This window comes from Oryza sativa, chromosome 4 (genome assembly GCF_034140825.1).
Source record: "Oryza sativa Japonica Group chromosome 4, ASM3414082v1".
NCBI lineage: Eukaryota > Viridiplantae > Streptophyta > Magnoliopsida > Poales > Poaceae > Oryza > Oryza sativa.
In genome coordinates, this window is record NC_089038.1 from 27,396,034 (window position 1) to 27,417,409 (window position 21,376).

General features: G+C 47.8%; 2 protein-coding genes and 1 long non-coding RNA gene across 3 annotated transcripts; 2 read left to right on the forward strand and 1 right to left on the reverse strand.

Moving 5' to 3' along the window:
• The first annotated feature begins 9,186 nt into the window (after positions 1-9,186).
• LOC4336522 (cysteine-rich repeat secretory protein 15) lies at positions 9,187-12,209 on the forward strand. The gene is made up of 3 exons (NM_001419716.1): positions 9,187-10,057; positions 11,655-11,756; positions 11,930-12,209. Exons 1-3 carry the CDS (start codon positions 9,334-9,336, stop codon positions 11,932-11,934), a joined length of 831 nt encoding a protein of 276 aa, NP_001406645.1. The 5' UTR covers positions 9,187-9,333; the 3' UTR covers positions 11,935-12,209.
• LOC4336523 (vacuolar-processing enzyme beta-isozyme 1-like) lies at positions 12,109-16,922 on the reverse strand. The gene is made up of 9 exons (NM_001419714.1): positions 16,629-16,922; positions 15,732-15,896; positions 15,397-15,553; positions 15,237-15,322; positions 14,950-15,149; positions 14,313-14,361; positions 14,041-14,247; positions 12,766-12,972; positions 12,109-12,637 (listed from the first exon to the last, which is right to left on the reverse strand). Exons 1-9 carry the CDS (start codon positions 16,863-16,865, stop codon positions 12,452-12,454), a joined length of 1,494 nt encoding a protein of 497 aa, NP_001406643.1. The 5' UTR covers positions 16,866-16,922; the 3' UTR covers positions 12,109-12,451.
• A 1,030-nt stretch (positions 16,923-17,952) lies between these two features.
• LOC107280793 (uncharacterized) lies at positions 17,953-20,538 on the forward strand. Its single transcript, XR_001545554.3, has 3 exons — positions 17,953-18,334; positions 18,943-19,119; positions 20,317-20,538. It is a non-coding gene; the product is annotated as an uncharacterized lncRNA (long non-coding RNA).
• The last annotated feature ends 838 nt before the right edge of the window (positions 20,539-21,376 follow it).

Genomic DNA, 21,376 nt, shown 5'->3' on the forward strand with positions numbered 1-21,376 from the left:
CGGTCCACGCATCTGTGTACCGGCCAAGAAGGAGTTAAGAGATCTCATCCTAAAGGAAGCTCATGAGTCTGCCTACTCCATTCATCCAGGAAGCACGAAGATGTACCAAGATATCAAGGCATACTTCTGGTGGTCTGGAATGAAGCGAGATGTCGCAGAATACGTAGCCCTGTGTGACATTTGCCAAAGAGTCAAGGCAGAACATCAGAGGCCAGCTGGTCTGCTGCAACCCCTACCGATTCCCGAGTGGAAATGGGAAGAGATCGGAATGGATTTCATCACCGGTTTGCCAAGAACCCCTAGCGGGTACGACTCCATCTGGGTAATCGTGGACCGGCTCACGAAATCGGCTCATTTCGTGCCAGTGAAAACCACCTATGATGGAAAGAAACTAGCAGAACTCTACATGACCCATGTCGTATGTAGATTTGGCTATCCCAAGAAAATTGTGTCAGACCGAGGCACTCAGTTCACCTCAAGGTTCTGGAAGCAGTTGCATGAAGCCCTCGGAACCGATCTAAATTTTAGTACAGCCTACCATCCGCAGACCGATGGTCAGACAGAAAGAGTAAACCAAATCCTAGAAGACATGCTATGAGCGTGTGCCCTGGATTTCGAAGGCACTTGGGATCGTTGTTTGCCGTATGCGGAGTTCTCATACAACAACAGTTATCAGGCCAGTATTCAGATGTCGCCGAATGAGGCAATGTTCGGGAGAAAGTGCCGCACTCCCTTGTGCTGGAATGAGGTGGGCGAAGCGCTGGTATTCGGTCCTGACATACTCAAGGCAGCAGAAGAACAAGTTAAGCTAATCGGGAAACGTTTAAAGATAGCGCAGAACCGTCAGAAAAATTACGCTGACAATCCAAGGCGTGACCTTGAGTTCGAAAAAGGAGATCATGTGTACCTGCGGGTATCACCCCTCCGTGGTATGAGGAGGTTTGGGATGTCCGGCAAGTTAGCACCCCGCTACATCGGCCCCTACCTCATAACCGCCAGACGTGGCGAAGTGGCTTATCAGCTTGAGTTACCTGAAGGTCTCGCATATGTGCACAACGTGTTCCACGTATCCCAGCTAAAGAAATGTCTTCGAGTTTCAGAAGAGCAAGTTCCCCTGGGTAATATCGAGCTGGAAAAGAATCTGACCTACAAGGAAAGACCGATCAAGGTTCTTGAAGAGGCAGAACGTCAGACTCGAAGGAAGACCACCAAATTCTACAAAGTCCAATGGAGCAACCATTCTGAAGATGAGGCAACCTGGGAGCGCGAAGATCTTCTCCGCGCCGAGTTCCCGGAGCTGCTCCCTTAGGTGCTGAATCTCGGGGTCGAGATTCTTGTTAGGGGGGTTGGTCTGTAGCGCCCGTTCCGTCGTGGCGCCTAGCGGGAAAATTATCTCTTAAAAACCCTAATTGCGAAATTTGTTTCTTCGCTTGTTGTCTAGTGTCCGTGCCATCTCAAGATCTCAAATCCCCGATCTATCGTCGAGTCCAATTCCGAATCCAAATCCCTCCAAATCAAATTCCTCCGCAAAAGTCTATTTTGCCTCCCCCGGGGGTCGATGGGCCGATTTCCTCCCGGCCCATCTCCCCCTCTCCCCCGGCCCTCTCCTCTCCCCCGGCGCGCTCCGCTCCCCCCCCCCCCCGCTCAGCTCCGCTCCGCCTCGCCCGCGCGCCGCGCGCGCGTGCGCGAAGAGCCGCGCCGAGTGCTCCTCCTCCTCCGCTCCGCCCGCGCGCGTGCGCGTGAGCCGCCGCGCCGAGCGCCCCCTTCCCCTCTCCTGTCTCTGCCGCGCCTGCGTAAGCCGCCCGCGCCGAGACAAGTCCTCCCTCTCCGCTCCCTCGCTGCCACTTCCCGCGCGCCGTGTTCGCGTGCGCACGCCCGCGCGGACGCCGCCCGTTGCAAGCCGCGCGCGCGTGCCGAGTGGCCGACCGCCCGGTCGCCGCCGCCGTCAGCCTCTGCACGCGTCTGTCGCCCGTGTTGTCGCGCCGCTCCAAACCGCCCGCCGTCATCGCTGTCGTCACCGCCCGGCCCCGCCACTCCGCGCGCAAGCCGCCAAGGGACGGAGGCAGCGCCCCTCCTCCCTCTGCCGCGTCGCCCCCGCTCCCCTCCTCCTTTTTCCTGAATCGGCAAAAGGGCAAGCCCCTTTCCCCCCCCCCCCTCCTTTTTCCCCTTTTCCCCCGCCGGCGTCATCCTCCCTGTCGCCGCTTTGGCCGCGACCGCCGAGCGCCAGCTCGCGCCTTGACCGCCCTAAGTCGGTTCCCAAACCGACATTGCCACCCCCCTTTAAACCCCAGCTCCTTCCCCTCCAATCTCCCTCGTTTTCGCCTCCTCGCCATAGCTGCCGCCCCCGTGCTCTGTTCGCCGTCGCCGTTCGTTGTTGCGCGTGTCGGAGGAGTCGGCACGAGCAAGGACGCGGAAGGGGACTTCGGCCGCGCCCTCTCCTTCCTCTTCCCCGGCCCGAGGCCGGAGAGATTACTCCCGCGCCGTCGGCCTCTCGTCACAGCGCCCCTCCTCATCTCGGTGATGCCTCCCTCCGTTCTTCCTCCTCGCTCCATCTCCTCCCCCTAGCTTTCGGTAGTAGCTCGAGTAGACTCCCCGTAGTTAGCCGGCGCCGCCCCGACCGTTGTCGTCGCTCGCCGCGTGCTCGCCGCCGTCGCCGCTCGAGCTCCGTAGCACCCGCTCGTCGCCAGCCTCGCTCGGCGTAGTTCCGTCCAATCCGACGCTAGCATCGAGTTCCCGAAACCGCGTAGATGCTCTCACCGCCGGGAATCGACCCCTCGTGGCCTCGCCGCTGTTTCCCTCTTCCCTCCCCACCGGTTGACGCCACCGCGATTCGCCGCCGTCGAGCTTCCTCTGGCAAATCCGAGCCGTTGGCTCGTCTCCCCTCATCACGAGCAACCGCCCGGTGTGCTCGCTTTTGTCCGTATCGCCGTGGTTCGCTCTGCCGCTCGCCGCCGCCACCCGCCGTCCATTCGCGGCCGGGTCGTCGTCTACCTCCCGCCGGCCCGCGTGGCAGCCACGTAGGCGCCACGTCGGCGCCAGCTCGGCCGAGATCGGGTCGGGCCGACCCCGATCAGCCCTTCCCCGTGCGCGCGGTCCACCGCAAGCCGTAAGGCTGCACGTGGGCCCGCCGCATCCGCGTCCTCCGCGAACCGCGCGCGTGCACCGCGCCCCACACCTCACCCTAGCGCCGCGCCGCATGCTCCCTCCGCACGGTGAGCCGAGCCGCTGACAAGCGGGTCCCACCCGGGACCACGCGTAGTGAGCCCAGTCCACCGGCTCTCTCTCTCTCCTCCCCTCCCGCGCGCGCGCGCACTTGGGCCGCCTTAGGCCGGCCGGCCCATTTAACTCGGCCGGTCCGCTCCAATTCCCTTGGGCCGCGCCTTAGCCGCCCGAGGAAAAGTCTATAATCCCTCCCTCTTTTCTTTTCTTTTTTTTTCCAAAAAAGGATTTAATTAAATCCTTTTCCTTTAGACAAAAATCTAATAATCTTAGAAATTCAATATCTTCCTAACCTTAGATCCGTTTGACTCCGTTCAACTTCCAAAATTCCTCAAATCTCGAGATCTATCTAATGGCACGCTTAGAGGTCATTATTAGGGCTTCATTTTTGCCGTTTGTTGAGTTGTCCCGTTTCGCGTGTAGTTTCGGAGCCCGAAGACCCGCAGTGCGAGGATTTCGAGGATCAAGCTCCAGATCTCGAGCAAGGCAAGCCACCTTTGAACATCTTGAGCCTATATTTGAAATTTAATTATGTTGCTTGAAAAATATTATGCATTGATAGGATCGCACATAATCTGTTGTCCCGTCTGCAAGGCAGATTGGCAGACCTACCTAACTTGTTGCATTTGATCCTTCCATTGTTAATTGCTATACCATGTCCCCTTGTAACCATCCAGTTGCGCCTCGATATTCGTGCACCCTGTGCCAGTATCGACGGTCGCCTTCAAGTTTAAAATCTGAGTAACAACTTGGGTAAAACTGGAGTTTTACAAAAGACTTGGAAAACCCGACACCTGGGTCGGTGCTTGCGAACTAAATGAATTTCCAAAACCGCGGACCGGGAAACGTACCGGATGTACAGTTTTCCGCTCTTGCACTTAAGGACCGTTTCCTTGGAATTTCATCCAAACATAAGACAAGTACGACCACATGGGTGGAATGGGACACCCCTGGCTGAGTAACTAGCTTATCAGGGGAGCCTTGATGCCGAGAGACATGTGGATTCGCCGGGGTGGTGTCGGGGAGGACCCCTGGGCTTCCTGGCACAGTATGGTCTGGGACCTAACCTGTTGTTGGTCTGGGACCCCTCTCGTCGGCATATGGTAAACCTGTGTCGGCTTTGAAAATGCCTTGTCATGAAAGCTTGGAGGTCTCCCGACGTGGCTGATCCCCACGGGCTGGGTGATCCGGGTTAGTAATGTCGTGTGGGTAAAGTGTACCCCCTCTGCAGAGGTTAACAAACTGTTCGAACAGCCGTGCCCACAGTCATGGGCGGATGTGAGGTGATTCCTAGCGTAGTTTGGTTTGACTACTGCTTGTGAAATTGCTGTGTGAAAAGGGGTTCGGTGTTTGAAAAATCTGTAGCTGATGGGATCAGTTAGGCCCGGGTGGCCGTTTGAAAAGTTGTTGGCCCGGGTGGCCGTTGTAAAAGCTGTTGGCCGGGTGCCAACCTTGTTTAAATTCTAAAGACTGATACATTGCACATACTCCGACCGGACGAGACGCACTGTCTCATCCGTGTCGTTTGAGAAGCACTTACTTAGTTGTTTCAGAAAAGAGTTCAAATAAAATTAATTGCAAAAACATCAGCCTTTCCTTGAAGCCTGCATTAAACACTTATTTCCCATGGCTTGCTGAGTACTCCCGTACTCACCCTTGCTCTATATAAATAATTCCCCCCCCCCAGTTGCTGAAGAAGATGAAGCGGATCCTGCTGATGAGGAGTTCTTCCAGGAGCAAGCCGGCTACGATGAGTTTTAGGGTTTCGGCCTAGTTCCCAAGTCGCGCCTGTGTTATTTGGTCCAAGTCCTGGCTTCCACTTTTCTTTTGTAATGCAGTTGTGAGCTCGGGATCTGTCCGCAGCCCAACATGACTGTACATCTACTCTATAATAAAGAGACCTCTGTTACTGTGATATTCTGTCTCCCTGTGATACCAGCACTGTTTTCTGGGACTGGTATCGATCAACAGGTTAATTTGGAGCGTCACGGGCTAGTTCCGGTCGGTACTAGTTCGGGGCATGACAGCAAGACGGCACGGAGATGGCCTTCTCCGGGTTAACCCAGCAAACCTCGACGAGGTGGAGGATGGCACGTCCGGACTCGACGACAGCGCGCGTGAGGAGGATGACGGCGCGCACCGATGAAGGCGCTGTGAGGTAGAGGTCGCCACCGGCCAGACGAGGATATCCCGTGTTCCGGCGGCGCAACGGCGTGAGGAAGATGACAACACCGCCGAAGACGGTCGGCGAGACGTTTGGCACGGCGACTCCGGCGAGGGAGGCGTCATGGTTCTGCGGGCGGCGTTCGCGATGTTGAGGCAGCGTATTCCGGCGAGGTAGCATGACGAGGCCCTTCGTCCGGACAAGACAACGGACGGCGGCTTGCTCCCCGGTCCGGCGAACAGCTCTTGCATGACTCGGCAGACTCAACGACGGCGTGCGGGCGCCGTGCAGCGGTGCTCCGGCATTCTCGTCTCGTCGCCATCTCATGCATGCGTGAACTGCAAAAGAAGAATCAACAAGAAAATCACAGAATTCTCACCCATCGTACAAAAGTTGTTGACGCCTGCGATCTGACGCCGACTCCTATCGCCGGTGAGTTCTCCTTCCAGCCGCCGAGCAGCCGTCGACGTGCACCACTCCTGTTCCTGACGGAGTCTCCTCCCGTCGAGCCGATCCCACTCGGCTGCTCCGGCGAGGCTACGTCAGTGAGTGTGTGAGAAGAGAGGAGTGAAATGGCTGCGTCGAGATGACTGAGATGGCTGTGTGAAGAGAGTGAAATGGCTGTGTGCGTCTCCTGTGTAGTGAGTGATGGTCTCCTTTTATAGGCGCAGGGAGCCCTAACCCACACTACGAATCCCTCGGCGCCGCCGCGGCCGAGCGTTAGATCGATCCGGCTCTTCCGGGTTCAGTTGCTGCAGATCGAGATGACCGGATAAGACTGACGTTATCTCCGCATCAGTAACTTGCCGTTGGCGAGAAATCCTGCCCACGTACGTGTGTACGCGTGGTTATCCAGCCGCATATGTACGATGAGCATGCAGCATTGATCCACCGGCCCATATACAGCCCATGTACTAGCCTTTGCTTGCCGTTGGTTTAATCCTAGGGAGGATTATTTGGTATACATACACGTATACGTATACTATAGGCGTACGGCCACGAGTGCTCACGTATAAGCTGCTTATATATCGTTCGAATCATTGTTTGCTGGTTCATGCATATATAGCAGAATGCATATGGGCCATATATATGGTTGGCTAGATAGGCATATATACACCAATACGTGCACAGTCTGCATGGCCCATGCATTTCATGCAAAAACAACAAGCTAGCTTCTTAGCTAAATAATCTTGCTTGCTTAGTATAGAATGACAAAATGTCATCAAACAACCCCTCCCTTCTCCCGCGCCACATCTTCTTCCTAAGGTACGGCACCCGTCGTTATGCGATGAGAGGAGGACAAGAAAGAGGTAGTGCAAGACAGCCGCTCGGAGCGGAGGAGGCAATTGCCGTTGTCAATGCTGCAAGCTAGTGGGGGTGTCATGCTGGAGCCGAGGGAGAGGGGAGGGGAGCCGCGTGAGAAGGGGCATGTGGGTCCTTTTTTTTTTTGTTGAGTATGATTTCATGTAAGCGGTACGTAGCACACAGACCATACCAACATACCATGTAGATGCCACATCAGTGAAAACCACCATTTAATATTGACAAGAAAATTATTTTACACAATTTTAATACTTGGATGAGTAATTATATCCATCTTTTTTTTAATATGGATTAGACTCGACCTATAGTTGAAAGAGTCAGATTGAACATCTTCCGAGAGAGAAAAATACCGCAACCGTGTGATTTAGGGCAAGAGCCTAGCCTGGCCAAGATTATTTCTGTCCACATTCATGCACCGATGCAACATCAGCTGTTAGAATTTACGGCATCGAATCTTTTGCCAAAAACGCTTATACCATTGTTTCCACAAGCGATTGGCTTAAGACAAGGATGGAAGACCCATCAAGGACTTATATGTTTTCACTTTTTCACCATGTATATTTGTGTTTGGCCAACATTTTTATGGAGCGTCTTGTGTCTTAATCTATTTTTGGATCCGACCCTGACTTAAAGCGATCGCTTAAGGGCGTGTTTAGTTCCACGCCAAAATTGAAAGTTTGACTAAAGTTAGAAGTTTGAAGAAAAAAGTTGGAAGTTTATATGTGTAGAAAACTTTTGATGTGGTGGAAAAGTTGGAATTTTAAAGAAAAAGTTGGGAACTAAACCGGGCCTTAATAGAAATAAAACTTTCCCTAGATCGTCGAAACATTGTACTACCTCCGTCCCAAAATAAGTGCAGTTTTGCACTATTCACGTTTAACATTTGACCGTCCGTCTTATTTGAAAAATTTATGAAAAAATTAAAAACATTTAGTCACACATAAAGTACTATTCATGTTTTATCATCTAATAGCAATAAAAATACTAATCATAAAAGATTTTTAAATAAGACGGACGGTCAAATGTTGAACGTGAATAGTGCAAAACTGCACTTATTTTGAAACGGAGGGAGTATTTGTAGAGGAGGTTGTCCTAAGTCCACCGTTTCTAACCGAATGCGGTCTTTGATGCGCCCACCTCCGAGCTCCGACGCACCGTACAGGTGGTGGCATCTGAAGTACCCAAGAAGAAGTGCCAAATAATACGACTAGGTGGTGATGGAGACTTGCTGAGCTCTCGTGAAACTGGCCGTTCATTACTTCATTGGACCGACCAAAGACAATCCCCCGACCGGGCGACGAGACCTTGCAACGACGCGCATACGCAGCATCCCCGGGTTGCACCTGCAGTACCGATCGATGAGGCCCGTGTCGGTGTTGGTGGCGCCTGGCGCGCGCGGCAGCATAACCGCTAGTCCGCAACGCGACGCGCGGCAGGGCCGAAACGAGGCCGGAATTCTCGCGCGTCCGCCCGAGCGAATGCATGGCCGCGGCGTATGCTGGTCATCCTCCGCCGCACGCAGGTGGGCCTTGCCGTTACTGTGCCTGAAGAGAACGTTCGGGAGCGTGAGCCGTGAGGTACTAGTAGAGGAGCTGAAAAGACGCGGGTGGTGGCCATATGACGCATTGACGCGAGACACCGGTCCGGTCGCTCTCGCCCACAGCTGTTGCGCGCCCGAATGAAACCTCGGCGCGCAAAGTCGGGCCCTTTCACAGTTTCACCTTCACGCGTTCCTCTTTTTATCTCCACGAATCTAGCTCTCTCGGTTGGCACTTGGCAGGGGGTAAATCTTCCCAAAACAAATTCGCTTATTACACTTCTGGAAGCTACACGTTCGCTACCACGTTAGTTTGTGTGCAGCAAAGGACCCCTTCATGTCAACTTTAGGGTTGCGAGCTTGTTGGCTGGAATACAGAATTACAAAGGTATCATCCGTACCAGCCACGGACGCAACCGCACCCAAGTGAAAAGGGCCGCAGCCTGCAGGAGCCGCGATGAAATCAGCTGTATGCCTGTGTGGAAATGGCAGTTGCTTATTGGCGAAGCAAAAATACTCAAAATCCTGTTCCCATCCCCGTATCCCGGATTCCCAGTCTAGACTGAAGAGGCAGAGCATTCAGTCAAACAGCCTATTGCTCGAGTGCACTCGTCGAAACGGCATTGGTTATCTTCAGACCATATGCCACAGATTATGATAGGTTGCATCCTGTCACTGCCCATACCGTCTTACCCCAATCTGGTACAGCACAAGGATAACTGAATGTACCGAAGCAATCATTCAGAGCATAGTTATCGGGAGGGACCAAAGCCAGTAGACCACTGACCAGAGTCACCCGACCAACCGCTACGAGGTCCAACCGGTGCAAGGAGGATGCATCGCCGTGTCGAGTCGACGTATAAATTCCAGAGACGCCGCGCGCGCGCACCACCACAGACCATCGAGGAAGCGTTAGCTTAACTAAAAAGCTCGCATTTATTCTGGGTGCTCCCCACCACCTTCTCTTCGCTCTCGCGACAGGGACTCGGAAAAAAGCATTCGCCGCTTTGCTTCGACCCAGCCAAGCCTGGGCGTTGCGTAGCGCGCTTCAAGCCAGCAGCTAGCTAGCGCGAGAGCCGTCAGTTCAGTCATGCATCAGCTCGACCGGCTTTGCTACGCCGTCGTCGTGCTCGTCGTGATCGGCGCGACGGTCGCCGAGGCGGCCACCGGCACGTTCATCTACGCCGGGTGCTCGCCGTCCAAGTACCAGCCGGGCACGCCGTTCGAGGGCAACCTCAACTCGCTCCTCGCCTCCATCGCCAACGCGGCGCCCAACGGCGGGTACAACAGCTTCACGGCCGGGAGCAACGGCACCGGGGACGGCGCGGCGGCGTACGGGCTGTACCAGTGCCGCGGCGACCTGGGCAACGCCGACTGCGCGGCGTGCGTGCGGGACGCCGTGGGGCAGCTCAACGAGGTGTGCGCCGCCGCGTACGCGGCGTCGCTGCAGCTGGAGGGGTGCTACGTGCGCTACGACAGCAGCAACTTCGTCGGCCAGCCCGACAACGCCATGGTGTACCGCAAGTGCAGCACCAGCACCAGCGGCGACGGCGACTTCCTCAAGAACCGGGACGCCGTCCTCGCCGCGCTCCAGGGCGGCCTCGCCAACGGGTACAAGGTGAGCAGCTCCGGCAACGTGCAGGGTGTGTCGCAGTGCCTCGGCGACCTCGCCGCCGGCGACTGCACGACGTGCCTTGCGCAGGCGGTCGGCCAGCTCAAGGGCACCTGCGGCACGTCGCTGGCCGCCGACGTGTACCTCGCGCAGTGCTACGTCAGGTACTGGGCCAACGGCTTCTACTTCCGCCCGTCACAAGGTACGCCCAATAGTGCAACACGAATAAGAATTTTTCAGCCTTGCGTTTCAGAGAGCAAGAACCCGAACCAATTCTCCAGCAACCTATCCTGATCAAGTGATCAAGCTTACCATTTGCAAGTTGCCAATTGTCCTAAGCTATCTCGGTTAGATGGTGTAAGTTTAACCGTGTAAAGTACAGTATGGAGAGTCCTTAGCTGAGCAAGTTGTGACGGGAATTGATTCCGATGGGCAATGGGTAAACTTACCAAAGTTGATAGAGAGATAAGGTAGAATGGGTAAACTACATATAGTTAAATTTATTTAGCCACCTATGGCTATCGATCAAATTGCTCAGCTTGCTCAGCTAAGGACGAGAGCAATCACTTGATTGAAGGCAGCCACGCTACTGACAAACCAAAATTTAGCTTGCTGGCTATAGACTACTGCCTGTAAGCCAACAACCCCCCATAACTTACAGACTTATATCTAAGTTACAGTGTCAGTGTCATATATGCAGGAAGCTCCAACGACACAGTTCAGTCATTTTCCTGCAATAAAGAAAAGAGTAAATTTCACAAAACTACACGTTTTATAGTCTAAGTTGCAGAAAACCACACACATTTTGACACTTGGCACTTAAGTACATATATTTTGGTAGTGTAGTTTTACAAAACCACACTATCAATGAATGGATTCACCCGCGAGATGACGTGACTGTTTCACCTAAGACGAGGACATGTCATCTTCGAGTGTGGAACAACCACGTCCTCATCCTAGATGGAACAACCACATCATCTCACAGGTGAATTCATTCATCGATAGTGTGATTTTGTGAAATTAAACTACTAAAATATATGTACTTAAGTGCCAAGTGTCAAAATATGTGTGGTTTTCTGTAACTTGAACCATAAAACACATGTTGTTTTGTAAAATTTACTCTAATAAAATTTGCACGGCTAATCACCTCGGCTTTTCTGGTGGACTGCATGCAAATGACAGTATCATTAGACTCACTTTGGTGGGACATCAGCATTAATCAGAATACCAGATGATCAAGTGGCAGTAACAAAAGGGGCTATTCTTTCCGATCCTAGAAAAAGGAAGAGTAATAAAGATGATTCTAGTACTGAAAAGTTGATGTCAAGGGACAGTAACAAACTAACAATGCAAATTATTCTCTCTGATCCAACAGAGCTGACTTGTTAAATATCCTGAGATTCGTATTTCCTTCAACGTCTCTTGTGCAGGGATGCAAAGAGCTTCCTACAGGACAGTGCTTAAACCGTAAGCTAGATAATTGTCCACTGCTTTTCTTGTACTGGATATACCGATTAGAAAGGGGTTCTCTGACCCAGTGATGGCCACTAAACAAAATTCCAATCAATCTAAGCATATCAAATTTATTTAGGACGGCGAGCGGCGGCTGATAAGCTTAGCTTAGCGCCTTAGCCACTCAACCACTTCCCATGCTGAATATATTCGCGATAAACAAAACGGAAAGGGGCACTCTGCAAGTGACTCTGCTTTTTGTAGTCCTGTACATATGTGCCGTGCTACTCTAATCTCTGTCTGATTTCCTTTGGATTCTGGTGATAATAGTAGGCTTTGTGCTGCAGATTATTCGCAAGATGACGTCGGGCGGACTGTGGCAATAATCGTAGGCATCTTGGCAGGGCTGGCGATCCTCGTGGTGTTCATCTCTTTCCTTAGAAAATCATGTAAGCCCCTTGACTTGGAAATCCTCTCTGTTTTGTTGTCTTTGGAGAGACCACTACTAGATCATAAATTAGTAGGAGAATCTCTGTATCTGCTCCTCTGGCACGTTATCTTTCATTCCATATGCAAGCTTCACTAACCTGATATAAACATGATGTATCACTCTAAACTGCAGGCTAGCTTCGTTTGATGTCTGGAAGGAGTTTCAGTTTCAGTCCTCGCATTCTGTGTGAGAAACTGAGAATGACTTGTAAAGAGAGCTTCGCTTGCATGACGTTGGCAAGAGCTTCATATCGCTTGTAATATCATTTTTCCAGCAATAGATATGTAAGCGAGATCTTGGTAGGGCTATCGGAGCAGCACTACCTTACTTTGGGTCATCGTTTTTTCGTCCACTAATAATTGGCCTACTTGTTTATTATCAAGTCTGAAGACAACATCATGCACATATTTGGTCATAATCATTCTTGGATCGATTGCTAATCGAGTAATTTACAGAGGGCCACATCACACACAAGCCATATTGTTGGGTACAACAAGCATATGACACCTACTGATTAGCCATCACACAAGGGGCCATATTGTTGGGTCGCTAGCTATATTGTTGTCTCCATGGTATATACAGAAGTTCACACAAATGAGGTCTGCAAACCTCCGGGGCCTTTGGTATTCAATTTTACCTGTATATAGCCGGGGATCAAGCACTGTGTCCTCCTTCAGTCATTGGGCTCCATCTCGCCGAGTTGTAACGGCCGCAAGCGTTGATACTTGCTTCCATCATTTTGGCCTCAGAGACACCGTTGTTGCATATGTTTGCAAATGCTCTCATGTATTTCATGCCATACTGAGTGAGTGATCCACATTGAGATTCAAAAATTCGCACCTGACAATTGGCAAGGAACCAAGGATAGCATTGTGCAATTAAGGCCAACAGGCAACAAGAAGACAATAACTCAAGAAATATTTATAGATGGCTTATATCAGAGTTAAAAAAAAGAGCCTTGTACTCACCATCTTCTTCAAACAATCCCAGTTGTCGACTAATGGTTGACCAGAGCTTCTTGCAGCCTCAAGGGCTAAAGGCCCATTTTCAAAACCAAACACAAGCTTCCCGATGAAATCGATACTGCTGTCAAGATGCTTCCTGTGTGCTATGGTGTCTTCTATCTCCCTAAGAGCCCTCAGCTTGTCTTCAGACACCCCATTCAACTGCTCATACTGAAAAAGTAAATACAGACATTAGCATGAAACTGTCATATGCTCTGAAAATATTTCTGGCTTAAAAATTCAGACATCTTAACTTAGTCCTGTTCTCGGAAATGGAGCTCACATAGTATCATGCTATCAGCTGTCACACGTACACCATGTGATGGCCTTTTTAAATACGAAGCATATCACACTATACCCTTTCAAATATGAAATGTATTCCATTATTTCCATACACAAGTAGAGGCAAGAAAGGGTGAAGTGTCCATAGAATAAATATCCAAGGTCATGAGCAATCTCTACTATTATAAAAATTGAAGATGTTTTTGCCGGTATTTTAGTACGTCATCCGTGTTTGAGTCGGTTTTCAAAGTCCGTTCGCTTTTGGAAATACAAATCCGTGTTTGAGTTGGATTTTAAGTTCGTTTGCTTTTAGAAATACATAAGGAGTCGTATAAGAAATCTCTTTAAAAAATCTTGCATGCAGACTCCTAATTGCAGCTCATGATTTTCTTAAAAAAGAAAATATCCAATCAAATTCCCACAGTCAATTTCACCTTAGTTAAACCGTATACAATAATAAGATTAAAATAGCCTTCACCCGTTGCAACACACGGGCATTTGTTCTAGTAGAAAATAAAGATCAGAACTAAACAAGAGAGCCCCAGTTAACAATAAAAGAGATAATGATGCAGAGATAATGATGCCAATTCTTACAGGCGATGTCAACCAAATCAACATGAAAGAAACTACTCTAGCAAATTCAACACCATTATCCTAACAACATAATGTCAGAATGCAATATATGTCAATGCATCAAGGGGCCATGCCTCTGTCCATTCTATTCGGCAGCAAGAAAAAGGAAAATAAAAATCATAATCTATATGTTTCATCCAAAGTATGTAACTTGTGTGTGATCATGTTTCAGTTAACATGCTAGTTTTATATTAATATTCGCCGACCAACTTATAGTAGTGGAAGAACCCTAGTTTACGACAACTCAGTATTATATACATACAATTTGGACTTCTAAAGAAAGGAAGGACGGAAATGAATAAACTGAAGACAGCTAGAATTTACCCTCTTCCACATGAAAAGAAGATCGGCATCTCTTTGATTGACTGTAGCCTTTGGTACTGGCCAAATCAATTCATTTGTGATGTTGCCATTTGCAGGATTAAAACCTTGATAGAGGAAGAGCTTCTCATCCTTGAATGTCTTGTCACCATATTCCATGACATGAGAGCCCTCATTTAACTTATTTGCATTTGATGTTCTTTTTTTAACCTGCCCAAGAAAGCAGTGAGTAGAAAACAATGAATCAATATCGAGAAAGTGCACTCAAGACTTACCAGCTCATACTGATCCTCGATAGTTTCCTTCTTTAGATTATGAGTCTCACTGTCAAAAGGACAAAAACTTTCAGAATCAAGCATCACAGCATAATTGCTACAGTGTAAAAGTATGTGTAAAGCAGCAAAGCAATACATGCACTTGTTATTTGTCACCTGGTTGTTCTATCAATTGATACTTTTCTTCACCTATATTTTACAGGCTTTTCTTTGTTGCCATTATGAAGAACAGTGACTTGTGGATTACTTATGTTTAGTCAGGTGACTAATATTACAGGAAGACATGTTGATACATTATGCCTTGTGGCAGTACTTCTTACCACACAGATATTAAAACATGTACTGTGTATTTGTACAGATGTTGAAAGACAAATAGACAACTTTTGAGAGTGGTCCCAAATCAGAACGCAGAAACAAATTTCCAGGGCGTAAAAAGATAAACTGAGCATGTACATCATAGAGTGGACCAACAATGTTCAGTCATGACTGTAGCTGGTATAAACTATTGTAAGTATTGCAAACTGAAAAGTAAATTACATAAGCCCTTAAGGCATACCTGTGACACACCGAAAAAGATTATATAGAAGAACAGAAATCCACAAGATGTCGCACCTAAGAGATACTAAATGAAGCTTACCTGTCCTCCATCCAAGCAACACTGTACATGTCACCTAGACATGTAATATATTCAGGAGGAGGTGATGGTTCCTCCCCAGGGCAGTATGTTCCCCAACTATTCTCAACTGCATTGGATGCTGTTGTGACATAAATATTAAGATTTTCTGGCATTAAGCCCTCGAAGATACTGCCACTTTCACATGCTTCGACATATATAACCTGCAGAAATTAGGGTTTAATTTCAGTCTAAGTACATCATTTTGGATTATAAAAAATGGAAGGGAAAAGGGGAAAATGATCTTATACCATTTTCGAGTAGCTGTTGGAAGCATGTTTCTTTTGTAACACTTTAATAAAATCACCAGCATAAAGATACGGCAGGTTAGGCATACCTAAAATATGTTAATTGTAAGCTAAGTTCCATACAAAATTAACTAAGAAAAATATCATATGCTGGAGTATGCACCAAGAACTCCAGGACCCCCATGATCTGAGTAATAGATGAAGATGTGATCCTCTGGTTTGCTGTCTATAACCTTCCCACTCCCTCCAGTAACTGCGGTTTTATTGCCCAAGAGAACAGCAAAGAAGTTCTCAGTGGTGACCTGGTGACCAGTGTAGTCCTGTAATGCATGTTAAGTTGATCAGCCTTGCATGAATACAGACACATTCAAATTATATACAAAACTAGCATTAGAGATCCATACAACATGACTAGAAAAAGAAATCGAATTTGAAGACTGAAACTAGAACTACTTGCACCCTCTTTTTCTTGAAACTACAATTAAAGGAAAATGCTACCTTTGGAACACCAGCATAAACATCTCCACCTTTAGGATGGTTGATGATGGTCCCAGGCCTTGGATTGAGAATGTTATGGGCAATGTCATCATACATAAACACCACAATGTTCTCCTCCTTCACTCCTCCCTTCTGCAGAATCTGGTACGCATGGCACACATCGGCCTGCAATGCACCAGGAAACACCAACGTCCATTAAACAAGCACTCATATAATTGTTCAGTTATCTTAAGAACTGTTCGTATTTGATCAATCACACACTAAACAAACATAAATCTTTTTTTCTCGAACGCGCGGAAGGATTGCACGTCAATATATTAGAAGATAAACAAACATAAATCATGCAGGAAGGACAATAAATTATTTGTAGTGTCGTAGTCGTCATATTTATAGCAATTTAAAAAATCTTCGCCCGATCAAAACTGATGTTGCCAACCAATATGCCTCCCACCTAATTATTGACTTAGAGATTGTTCCTCTCTTATCGAAAACATAACTGTATGGAGCTTTCAAAATTTAAGCGAAGCAAGTAGCAATACGGATTGGATAGCCATGCCTCTGAACAAATAGAACATGTCCATAGGCCGATTTCAGTAGTCAGATAGCAGGAGCTTTGGTAGAAGAACATACAGCCTTGGAGCAAGGGTTGCCTTAGGAATTAGTAAAATCTACCACAAATTGGAAGCAGCATTGCAGCAAGAATGTTAACAGTAAACACCCTCCGAATCGGGAAGCGAATCCAAACAAGCTGCAAAAACGCCCACAAGAAAGGGGAATTTGCCAAAAGCTTCAATTTTCCCCCAAAGGCAGTTCCTTTCCTTTCTACTAGTCTCTAATCTCTACCGCCGCCCCCGCCCCTAGACCCTAACACACCCAACTCCATCACCGCGAGCTCACCTGGTGCCGGTAGTTCCCGTAGCCGGAGGAGCCGGCGACGAGCACCGCCCACCTCGTCCCCCCGTAATCCGCCGCCGCAGGAGCAGGAGCGGGAGCAGCAGCCTCAGCGTCGTCCCCTTCCTCCGTCGGCATCCGAATCAGCGGCTCCCACTTCCCCTCCTCCTCCTCCCCATCCGCCGCCGCCGCCACAGCCAGGAGCGCGACGACGAAGCCCCATACCCAGCACCGCGCAGCCATCGTCGTCCGCGACCACAGCACAAGCACAGTACAAAGGTCAAGCAGCCAAACTACTCCGAGTAGTTGGTGAGACGCGGCCTTAAGTACACTCCCGAGTTAGCGTGCCACGAGGACACGTGACCCGCGGCACGTCGTCTCGCCATCGCGGCAGCTTTCGCTCGCGCGCTCCTCGCAAGTGTGGTCGCGTGGATCACGCGGGGGCATTGCGTGGAACAAACTTGTGGTTTCTTCCATTTATTGTACTTCGTGATTTGGAAATCCCATGGCTTGTGGCCGCAGAACGTGTACAGTCCCGGCACGGTGAACGGGAGGGGTTTGGGTTTTCGCGAGATTTCGGTTGCAAAATGCAAAACACCGCGCGGAGATCGCATTGTTCCGTGCCTTGATGAAGGAGAAAGAAAGATCAGAAACAAGGGAAACCGAAGCTGAAAAGTCTGAAACTCTGCTGTGTTTGGGAAAAAGGAGCGGAGCTCCAGAACCGTGGCAGGTGGACTTCGTGCTTTTGCGTGAGATGATATTTCGTGATGGAGGAATGATCACGATCAACTCGCGTGTTACATGAGACGATTAGGAGTAGGTGCCTTGCTGCTGCTGCTGCTGTTTACCGGTGGAACGTCAAAAGTTGAGACCTTTCTACTTTAGAGGCCCAAATGAAATGTGTGAAATGGGAATTGTGGACGTGACGTGGAAGTCCAGACTACAGTCTACAGAGTTGGGAACATGGCCCATCAGTACTTTGGTCTGGGGCCTTCAGAATATAGGCCGTATGGGCTAGGAGGGACTGGTCAACTGGATGTGGATGATAAGGGGACCAAAAATGAAATTGGGCCCACACACAGGCCACGAGCCCATAAAACCATTGACTCAATCAAACTTGTGTGTTGTAAAAGGGCTCTCTATATGTACTGTAGCACAGAGTAGTATGCAGCATGCACGACACACATCTACCCTATAACTCACCAACTACACTCCTACAAACCCCATTCATCAAATCCGACGGTCCAGAATCATCTGATCCAACGCCTCAAAATCGTTGCGGACCCTCCCCTCCGCACGCGCTCCTCACGCGCGTCCTCCTCTCCCCTTTCCTCACGCGCATCCCCCCAATCACGCTCCTCACACGCATCCTCCTCTCTCTCGCACGCCACCGACGCTGCACCCTCACGCCGCCGCCATCGCTCTATCCAGCGCCATCAGCCATCGCGACGTCGCCTCCTCTCTCTCGCATCGCTCCATCGCCCTATCCAGCGCCATCCGCCATCGAGACGCCGCCACGCCAACAACGCCCATCCCTCTCCCGTCGGCCAGCGTCACCAACGTCGTCGATCTCCTCCGCGCCTCCGCCCGAGCCGATCTCTCCCGTCCGCATCGCCACCGACGGTCGCTCACCGATCTGCTCCGCTAGCGTTGATCTCTCCCGTCCGCATCGTCACCGGTGGCCACCTTTGCCGATCTCCTCTGTGCCCAAGGTAAATTTTTGCTCACAAGAATTTGACCAGGTTACGATCTGAATGAATTCCTGCTTTTTTTGAGTTCTGATTTTGGTAATGCACATAGAATAGTGTTACAGAGAATTTGGTAATGGAGATAAAATAGTGTTGCAGAGCCCTTCTTGTACAACTAGACCCCATCCATCCCTTTGTGTCATCATGTGTATACTACAAATTATGGGAATCAGCTAAGTTCCATTGTACTATTGCAACTGGTAATAGGATTTTATTACTGTACTCCATTTTGCTACGAGTTGCAAAACAGGATGGTGATACAGGTAATCAAATTTATTTGAGTGTCTTTTTTCCACCGTCATGAGATAGGTACTGCTACTTCTGCAATTTTTTCCTATATAGCAACAACCCAGTTATCTGGATTCACTACTTATATTTGTGTAAGTAGGTAATGGGGTGGGTAGATAAATATGTTTATGATGAACTTCAAACATACGAACTGAATTTTTTGCAAACGACTTCACATATTTATTTGTGATAAATCTCCTCTCACATAAGACAAACAATTAGCAATATATGGAGCATCAGCATGTACTGTATTTGATAATTTGTTCCCTTTTTTCCCTTTACAGGACAGAGTGAAATTGCTAACCAGCTTGTGGGGTAACTACTCCATTCCAAAAGACAACCCATACACTGATGACAGTGACTTAGAACTAGAAGTTTGGGCATTGGGTCTTAGAAACCCGTGGAGATGCAGCTTTGATTCCGCGAGGCCTTCCTACTTCTACCGTGCCGATGTTGGTCAGGTAACATTCAGCATTATATGAGCAACTCATGATAATTTGCTACTTTTAAATTTAATACTATTGGTTAACAACTGATGCACTTAAAGTAGTGGTTCTTCATCAGTTCTTCTTTTTAAGGAAATTGTCCATTTTACTCCATAAAGTATGCTATCAGTCATCAAGTGCGCTGGCTTGCCAACATCAGGTCACTGCCTTCATACAGTGTTTCTCAATTCCTGCATTTTGTTTCCACCTCTCCCTTGCACGAAGCCCTCTGCTATCCACCAGTGTACAACCTGGGAGCAACTTTTTCAGATGTGCTGGAAGGTAGATGTAGCTAAAGGTTAAGGATATTCCTGATAGGTTCTACGCTTGGGTTGTTGCTTATCTCCCGGTTAAGTTGTTTATATTTGCTCCTAAATACCACTTCGCTCTTGTCACCAACAAACATCGATTCTTCATATTGGATTGGAGTTACAAAATTAGCATTTCAGTTTGCAATACATGACAGATTCATGTGTTATATCGACTGAAATTCATATGTTAGTTCTGAGCTCAATAATGTACACAATGTTGGAATGCATAGTTGTTTGGCGGGCTTTGGCAAGGGTTGTTTCACTTCTGAACTTTATTCATTTATTTACCCCATATTTGCTATTTAGAGAAAATATAATGATCTCTATTTTGACATGTGATGGAATAAATTTGTGCTTTGGGCACTATAAGTGTTTATCTATGGCTTGCTTTTTGAAGCTTTATGCCTATGCTTTGAAAATTAATGTATGGAGTATATTTGTGATATAGTCAAATTGATGAGGAAAATCATTAAATTTTAGAAATATATTCTTTTTCTTATTACATTACCTTAATTCAGCACCTAAAATCAACATCATCTTGCTTGTCTTGCTTGGATAGTTTGGTACATTATACAAGATTGCTGCATATTTTTTTTAATGAATACTTGCAGAAAACTAATGTTGTTGTTTCAGATTCAGGCATTCAGCACATGGTATATTTCAGAATATGTATATAGCTATGTTAAAATTTCAGAATGTAAATAGGCATACATGGAAGCACATGATAAGGCAGTTTAATTTATAAGTTACCATGGTTAAGATTTTGAAAGTCTAAACTTTGGAATATTCATTGATAAAAGTTAATTCTGAAAGTCTTAACTTTGGTTTGAAAGTCTGAAAATCTAAAATTCCGAACATGCAGCGGCTAATATCGATTGATCAATTGAGGCGCGGCCCGTGCTGCCAAAGTGAATCGTTCCAGATCATCTGGTACTATATGTGAACTGGAAATTTATTTTGTAAACTTTCACCGCCATTAGCTTGAGGTAGATGACACCAAGCTGAAGCATGTTGGACATTTTTGGTCAGCTTAAGTACTTGGATCATTTAATTGGCTGAAATGCACATGTAAATTTGTTTCCCAGATCCAGATCCATTAAGTTTATAGTACTTTCTGATCGGCGAGAAGACCTTGGTGACTGGGTGAGCGACAAAGCCACCTGCAGACTCAACTTATGTCTTTGCTTTGTATGTTCTACTGAGGGAAAGAAGATGCAAGGTCTCTTAGGGTTTAGGGTTAGGTGATCAAATTCTCTTGGGCCAGGTGATCAAATGAAAAAGGGAAATGCTTTAAGACTGAAGTTCTATCGTAAACCAGATATAGATCAAATATTAGATGCTATGGACTTCTATGTCTATGCCTGATTGTGAAGTTGTACAATAGGCTTGCATTGTTTAAAATCAAAAGATAGAAAAGTCACGATGTTATTTTACTCACATCGCTATGTAATTAACAATATAATAATTGGCTCTGTCATTCTTTTTTTTAAGAATGATAAACTTTAATAATTTAATTTGCATTACTAAATATTATCGTAGCGTTAGCACGGGTCAATTACTAGTGCAAATAAGATGAATTCCCATCCAATTCACTGTTTCAGTTTCACCATGCAAATTCATGTTGTTGCATACGCCGATCCAAACATGAGGCACATTTACATTTGGTTCACCGCCGGAATAAACTGTACCATTTTTTTTGCTAAATCTGTAGTATTATCAGATTTGGTAAAGACAAAAACATTTCGTTTGGGTTGATCTGAGTTCTTAGCAAATTTCGGTGTAGTTTTATATGTGGAAGGTTCCGGATTTCAGTATGGTAGCATGACAAAATTGTGATGGCAAGAGCTTATCTGCCTTCTCTTTATGTCAAGATTAAATTCAGCAACACTAAAATTTGATGATGTATTTTACTATTTTTACAA